Here is an 8373-nt window from a genome sequence, read left to right on the forward strand (position 1 = left end):
GGAAAAATTCACAAAATAATATCAATACGTTAGATTTGTGGTATCAACACATCAAAAAATACAGAATGACTTCCAAATGATTGGGCCCTCTTGGACCTGGGGCACGGGGCTATAGCCCCCCCAAGCCACTAGCTTAATCCGGCCCTGAAATAACCTAAATCTTTAAACTACCGACTTTTTACCGACTTAAATGCATTTTATGGATATTAAAACCGCAAATTAGTAATAAAATTATCGTAAAATTCGACCTTCAATAACTTAGGAAACATAGACGAACTTGATTTTCTAGTTTTGATAACATAAAATAATAATTGCTATTTATATCTTGTTTTATAGTAAAATTTCCACAAACTTTTATACTGTTTCCAAGAAAACTTTTGTTTTTCTACAATTAAAACTGTCTTACGTAAATTAACTGATCTACTAACTATTTTTTACCTAAGAAATTAATATTTTCATGAATTAGATTAGTGATACGCCTATGATCTATAATTCTTGGAGACTTTACGCTTATTTGATTATCTACTTATAGATTTCAACGCCTGTACTTCACATAAAAAAACTTTTAGCAATTTGAGTCTTTAAATTTTTGTTTTTAGATACATTACACCTTAGTTATAACAAATATTAAGTTCGACTTCAATATCAACGATATTTTTGTCACCTGGGGTAAACTGCGTTAAATATATGAACTAATTGTTCGAAAACTAATCCGGATCACGTTCATTGTTGATCAGAATAGAAAAAAATCATTATTATACCTCGTTAACGTGCTACAACTGAATATTAGATTATAAAACGTAAATAGACGAGTAAAATGTGAAGGCGTTTGGTTTAAACAGGGTACCAGATCTGAACTTTTCGTACCCAATTCATAAGGATTACTGATTGTGGTGGAATTTTAGGTAAATACTAATCATTAAACCCTTTTTCAACTAATATCTTCATGATAATCAGAAATATTAAGAAATATTCACACTTACCGTTATTGAATACCGTTGCTTTGACGGTCCCTATGACGGTATTTTTCCAAACGTTCTCACTAACCGTATATATGTACCTGGGATGTTCGAAAATCGGTGGTCTTTGAGTGGAATCGATAACGCTGATATACACCTCGGCGTCTTTCAATGATTTCAAATTTCCCCCGTCGACGGCGCTGATGTTCAATCTGTGATACGGTTGTCCTCTAGCCGATAACAACGTAGGTCTATTAATAAATATTTCCCCCGTAGATTTTTCTATTCTAAATACACCGGCGTCGTTTCCCGATACGATTTTATAGGTTATAGTACCGAATTTACCCGAATCGGAATCGGTAGCTGCTACTATTACTACCGGTATCGTAGTCGATGAAGATGATCCATTTTCTCCAAGCGAAACGTTGTATTCCGATGGGTAGAAGATCGGGTGGTTGTCGTTGACGTCGGTTATTTGGATTTTCACCATTGCCGTTGTACTTAGACCTCCTAGAATTAAAAAATAAACGAATATTAGGATTATCTTAATTAATAAATTAGTTACGGTCTAAGGCCATGATTTCCTATAAACGCCGTCGGCTGCGTACAGCGTCACGCCGTACGCCGCGTCACGATGTACTATTACAAAGTATTTGGCGTCATCACGATTTATTGATTGAATCAGTCCAATGTTGTTGTACATTATACGAAAAAATCGACAAGCAACTTATCTCCAGGTAATATAGACTTTTTGATGACAGTTGTATCATATATTCCCTCAAAAATTCTACAATATGTTTGAATTGATCTTGATTGACACGAAAATATGTAATAAATTTAGTATTTTTGTTTTTTAAGTGTTTTATTATCAAAATCTGGAAAAATCCTTTTCATAAATCAAACGGTTCCTTGATACTCTGGTTTTTCTTTGTATGCATTCGTCTTCTGTCTCTTTTTAAAGTAATATAAGCTATATATCACTAATATATCACGCAAGCACTGTTTGTCGAGACGCTGTCCATAGCGTATGAGATGTATTGACCGTTGACGCTGTGCCCGGCGTTCAGACGTCGATCGGAACGTTTACGCTCAAGTCGGACGCCGCATATAGCGTTTAATAGCATACTGCATCGATCGACGTAAGTCTGCACATTCTATTATAATAGTGCCTTATCTCTAAAAAATTTAACTTGACGTTTTCGTTCTTGAAGGCTTGAGGCGTCAAGTGTCACTATTCCAATGAAAGATGTCACAAAAATCATAGCTGTGGTACCATAATCCACATTGATTTTTACTTTGACAGAAACTTAAATGGGATAAGTTTGAATATGAAAGTCGTGGAAGACGAGAAGGAAAAACCCTTTTCCTTTCAAGTGAAAACCTGAGAGAATGAAGATTGCCAAGAGGAAAAAAGACTTTAATTTGATTCTGATCCCAGCCTACACAACTAAGCCAAAGATTGACGCAAACAAAGATTTATTATCTTCACCAGGCTATACTAGATTTACGAAATTAATTTTAATTCAAAATCCTCGTTCTTTTTGGTCAATAACTCAAAACAAGTCGTGCCAAATCGTTAAGAAGATTATTTCAAAGCTGCTTGTAGATTTTACATCAGAAAATATATCTTCAAAATGAATGTGCACCGAATTTGGTACGCCTAAGTACCGGAATCACTGATCCGGAAATCATTTCACTTACAATCGTCTTTGTTTCGGTTTTTCTGTAAAATAAGCTAATGCCTATCATTAATAAATATTTCCTAGTACGGTTCTGTGTATTTCGACCTATACTTTATAATTATATTCAGTACGGCACTGTAATTTGTGAGAAATTAATAACGTGGTCCAAACCAAAAGCTTCTATCGATTTCAAAAGATACCGACAAAAAATAACAATCCCATCTCTATTTATTTATATAAAAATGATGCTGGAGTCGGTGTTTGGGTATGGTGAAGATGCACGTTATCGTGGGTATATCGATAGTGAGGAATGACATCGTGATCTGTACCTTTTGTTTTGTTTGCACTTCATAAATAAGTAGCTGATAGATTATGCCTTACAGCTATCAGAATAATGTTTTGAATACCCGTCCACAGATGATGCATCGATGGTTTAGAATATTATTTGATTATTTTGGTTATTTACTTGATCTACTACATCTTCAAAGCATTTTTTATTAGATTTGCTGCATTTTTTTCATACAAGGCTCAACCTCTTGATGTTTACAACACTAAATTCGTTAGTTATGTCTTCTGTCTGTTTTTCTTCATCATTTGTTGTTAGTGTCATCGTTCTTTTTGTCGGTAGTTCATTTTCCATTAATTTCCTATGAGCATGGAAATTTCTATTTGTATTAATTATTATTTCTTGAATTTCAGTACACCTGCTTTCTCTATTATTGATCATAACGCAGAAACATTACCATAAATTCATACTTTCCCCCTTGACATTGATTTCCGAATCTCATTATTTTTGTTTTGCGTAATCTTCTAAATACTTTCAAAAAGTAAGTCTAACGATGTCAAATCAGTTAATCATGGTGGCTAACTGAAGTATGGAGCATGATATAGAGATGGCGGTAGTTGCTTCATGTATTACAAAGTACACAAGTACACAAAGTGTTGTTTTATCAAGACCACGCACCAACTCACACACCCAGCATCCCAATTGCCAGATTTAGCCCCCTCGGATTATTATCTGTTTCCAGATTGGAAAAAATGTCTCGTTGGTCGAAGATTTTCCAACAATGGGAGTGGTAGTTCCGGATCTTCGTATAGTTGGGCGAAAAACTCAACGTTTAGTGAAACTCGAAATTATTATTGAGGATCTATTTATTTCACGAATAGATTTTACGGGTTTTAATGCTCTGGAGGAATAGAAAGTAGATTTCGTTCGGTAAATTATTTAATTTAACTCACCCCGATCTGTAGCGATCACCGGAAATTCGTACACATTTCTTTTTTCATAATCCAAAGTAGAACTGATGCAGATTTCTCCAGATTCGGAACGAACTGAAAAATCTTTATTTCTCGTATTACCATCACCCAGGGTGTAATTTACCATAGCGTTTACACCACAATCTGGATCAGTTGCGGAAACCTGTAACAAAAAAGTTTGTCAGATATAATTTTCTAAAGTATTACCGTTCTTTGAAAGATAATCAGGGAAAATGTATTAAATCATTAAGAAAAAACACACCAAATGAACAATTAGGTAGATATAATAATGATAGTAATGAAAAAGTGTAATAGGGGTACAAAAAGGGCTCAGTTTAAGTCTGGTACCCTGTTTAAACCACACGCCCTTACATTTCACTCGTCTATTTACGTTTTATGATTTAATATTCAGCTTGTAGCAAGTTAACGATGATTTTTTTCAAGTTCCAAGTGCATCTGCCCAATTTATAATGATTTTCATAGCGTAAGATTTTTAAAAATAATAAATTTATAAAATAAGGTATCTACGCCTATGGTAGATCAAACGAAAGTGTCGGCGAGGGTTTTTACAATCTGCAATTGATATTGGAAGAACGAAAATTGTTATCAACAAGCGAAGATTTTTGTGTGGCCCGGTATACGAACGAAACCTAATAGGTATGCAGAGGGGGTACATTTGACAAGACGTTACAACAAATTCTGGATGTTTTCAACACAAACAATATATCAAAGTCCCATCCCGGACATTTTTTAAAGTGTTTTCTTAGACATGAGTGATTATATCTTTGGTATGAGGTGGGAGGTACGTCATTACCAAGGTATATGCAAGGTGGAAAAAGAAGTTCCAGCACCGTATAACGAATAGGGGGAAGCGGGACACTTTTTTTGATAAAAACAAATTAAGCGATTTGAATTTGCTATACATTTTTATTGTTTATGTTTCTAAATAATCTTGATTTTAGGTCTGTACTGTTTCAAAATTTGTTTTTTGACAATTTGCGTATTTATATTGATCATCTTGAATATCAAAATCAAACTAGAACTTTGTTCTAATAAGAAAAATTAATTTTTCCTTAGTCCTTACATCTCAAATATTGAATTATTAGTTATTATAATTCACAAAATAGATCTATAACTTTTACTTAAATTATTTTAGATGTTTTTCATCATTTCTTATGAATATGAACAATTTCTAGAAATTTTCTTTTCCGTTTCAAGAATTTTCCAATCTTTATAATTGAATTTATGTTTTTTTTCAATATTTCATGGTTTGTTAATGCAATTTTATTTTTTTATCGCATTGATGATCCCTCAGTCTATTTTTCAAATACTTGGATGTCTGCCCTATGTAAACAGCTTCACAATTAGTACAAGGCACTTGATGTATAATATTAATTCCTTTGTTTTTTGGTGTATTTATCGAAATAATTCGATAATTGTTGGGAAAGTCTTTGTACATATGGTAAGGAAAAAGTTTTACGTTTTGAACTTTCTGTTTTGTTTTTTAAATGATTTTAAAACACACTTTGCATTTCTTAATGAAAAGTAATAACAAATATAGTAATAATGGATGATGTATAAAAGTGATAGCTGCGGTTAATAATTTAGAGTGCCCGCCACGGCCTTAAAAACAACAAATACGAGGTCTGGTTATTAAATAACGAGACTGCGCGCGGGTTTAAAAAGAACGTGTGTTTTTCTCGTGCCGAAAACCATTCAAATTTCTCTTTAAATTGAAAAAAACTCCGACTAAGTTCTATAAATTGTTGCAACAGATCTATGGGGACAATTCTCTATCTCGTGCGCGTTTGTTTTTGAGTGGTGTAAGAACCGAGGAAGCACTGAAGATGACCAGCACCCAAATAACTGTTTCAACCCTGAAAACAGTAACCAAAATCAAACAAATTGTGCGTGCAGATCGTCGAGTGAGCGTCCGAGGAATGCCGAAGCTGTAAACGTCGATAAAGAAACAGATGTCAAAATTTTATGCCAAAAAATCTGACCAAAAGCTCTTGCTTCAACGAGTCTGCTTAGATTTCCTTGAAAGGTTAGAAAAAGATCTGCTTTGAAATGGACCCGATTTGAATCGATGGAAGCGCTAAAGCAAAAAACGGCAGAGCTCCTAAAGGCGTTCACCAAAGAAGACTTCCAGTACTGCTTCGATGAATGGAAGCAGATTCCAGGAAACTGGGATGCGAAGGAAATTGCTAGCAAGAAACTCATTCGAGTGCTAAAACTTTCTAAATACCAGCAATTAACTTTAACGCGAGTGAGGATCTATTGGCAAAGTTTAACGGTAACCCAACCAACAGCTTTTCGGCATATTATAGATCTTCGAGTAAAAAGAAAGCTGGACTTAATTTCTTTGTCACACACAAGCAGTGAAACGAAGAATTAAGCATGTACTGAGGCTTCTTCGTCTGTAAGTGGGCTCACAGAAGAGAAAACCAAAGCTGAAGTCACAAACTTTGATGACACTTTTTGAAATTAAAAGGGAATTTGACATAGGTTGGGTGGTAGGACTTGGACGTGGAGGAGTTCAATAATCAGTCACCTCCACGTGGTGATCTCTGGGTTACTTTGTTCTAGACAAACTAAGCAAGAAAAGCTTCGTGAGTTTAATACGTATAATAATCATTCTGTATGAGTTTTGTTTTCTTTCACGGATGTCGCTAATACAACAAAAAACATATTAAAATATGTTTGAAGAAGTCTAGAAGAAAATGTCGCTTTTTTTCTCTTGGAAAAACAAGATATTTAAATATTTATTTACCCAACTCTCCCCTATCAGTTTAAGACGATCTCAAGTCGTTAAGGTCGAAGAGAAAGATGAATATTACCATAATTATTAGTTGGATAGGGGATAGAGCAACTAGTTTATTTTCTACAATGTAAAAAAGTTTATAATTTGTTTTTTTTATATTATAAAACGTCCAAGGGAATTTTTATATTTCGAAAACTTTTTACAACGTTAGTTATTTTATTTTAAACTTCGCAGCATCGTTTATGAAAAAAAAACATTCCAAATAGTGAATAAAATTTTTGTTCTTTAATATAAAATTCATTCGACTCAAGTCCGTAAGACATTTTCTAGAAAGAACGGCCGTTGACCCATGAGATGGCGCTGATAGACATAACAGCGTGGGTTCTCTTTCATGTCACAGCTCATAATAACGAAAATACAGAGTGACACAAAAAAAATTTAAATACAATCTGAAATTTGATTTAAAAACTCAGTTTAATCGCGTTCCTTCATGGGATGTCTTATCAAACACTCCAGAGGGTGCATCTTGGATACTAAGCTTCTTACGTGATACCAATCGTTCCGAGATGTTTCCTCGTACAACTATAATCAGTAATTTACCTTAGAAGAAAGTTTTGGTGCGTCGCATTTCTTTGGTTTTCAATTACCAGTTCGGATAGTTCTTCTGTCCAAGATTAAGGCACTTCTCATAAATAATTTTCTCTTTATTTGTAAATAAGACCGTTTCAATCGTAATGGGGTTACCCCCAAGGATTTAAAATTTAAATCATTCTTCCAAGAGCTTTTTCATCATTTCATCAACGCTATTATGAAGAATCCGTTGTCTACTTTCTGTATAGATTCAAATGAAATATATTAGTCCGATTCTGTATCTCGATATATACTAGGATGGTCCTGGTATGACCCAGAGTACAGAGTTCGCAATCTATACAACATATTTTTGAAATTTGGAGACGTCATGTTGTTTACTTTTATTTGAAAGGCCTTAGCACACGCCAATATAAAAATTGAACTAGATTCTACTCTGGTTGAGACCGCTCCTTCTTAATCAATAGTAAAATCTTTTGGGTAGCAGAGTTTAAGCGAGGCGGTGGGACCAGGTTCGTAGTGGTCGACCAAATGAGGTGACGACTCCGGAAATGTTGAAGAAAATCCAAAAAGTGGTATTGGATGATCGTCGATTGGTAATGCAGACTTAGTTTGAACATCAGATATCACCAGAAACAAAATAAGTAGTAGAACCGGCTCCAAAGACGGTTCCATTTGGAGGCGTCGGTTTTTTGGGATGCACGTAGGATTATTTATAGTTTGAATCGAACTTATTGAACATCGCTGAGTTTTGAGCTACAATAAAGATATTTTTATATTTCCAAAATTATTGTGTTGTACCAGAAACTTCTGGGTTCATCCCCGTAAACTAGTTTCCTTAGGACGTCCGGTATACATTATTATTGGTTTATTTCGATATTCAATATAAAAAAAAAATGAAAATTACTCGCAATCTGTCGTACATTTTTATTTATCGAGTTTATTCCATATAACTATTAAAATAAATTTCACCAGAAGATAAATTACATAGATTTATTCAAATAAGATGTAATTCAATGCTTGTCAGGACATATAGATATTTGTTACTGATTCTGAAACACGCTAATGCATCATTCATGCACATAATCAAAGTTTTGACTTCTTCGGTGTCTTTTTGTGATTA

The 8373-nt window shown here is 34.1% G+C and overlaps 1 protein-coding gene across 1 annotated transcript in view; it reads right to left on the reverse strand.

Moving 5' to 3' along the window:
* The window catches only part of LOC130901663 (protein dachsous), a 334471-nt gene that overhangs the window by 35972 nt on the left and 290126 nt on the right, over positions 1-8373 (reverse strand). Inside the window, exons 3-4 of the mRNA XM_057813187.1 lie at positions 3881-4061; positions 984-1469 (exon numbers count right to left, since the gene is read on the reverse strand). Of these exons, the coding sequence (XP_057669170.1) occupies positions 984-1469; positions 3881-4061 (667 nt within the window). The remainder of the gene's footprint in view (positions 1-983; positions 1470-3880; positions 4062-8373) is intronic.

Source organism: Diorhabda carinulata, chromosome X (genome assembly GCF_026250575.1).
Source record: "Diorhabda carinulata isolate Delta chromosome X, icDioCari1.1, whole genome shotgun sequence".
Classification (NCBI taxonomy): Eukaryota; Metazoa; Arthropoda; class Insecta; order Coleoptera; family Chrysomelidae; genus Diorhabda; species Diorhabda carinulata.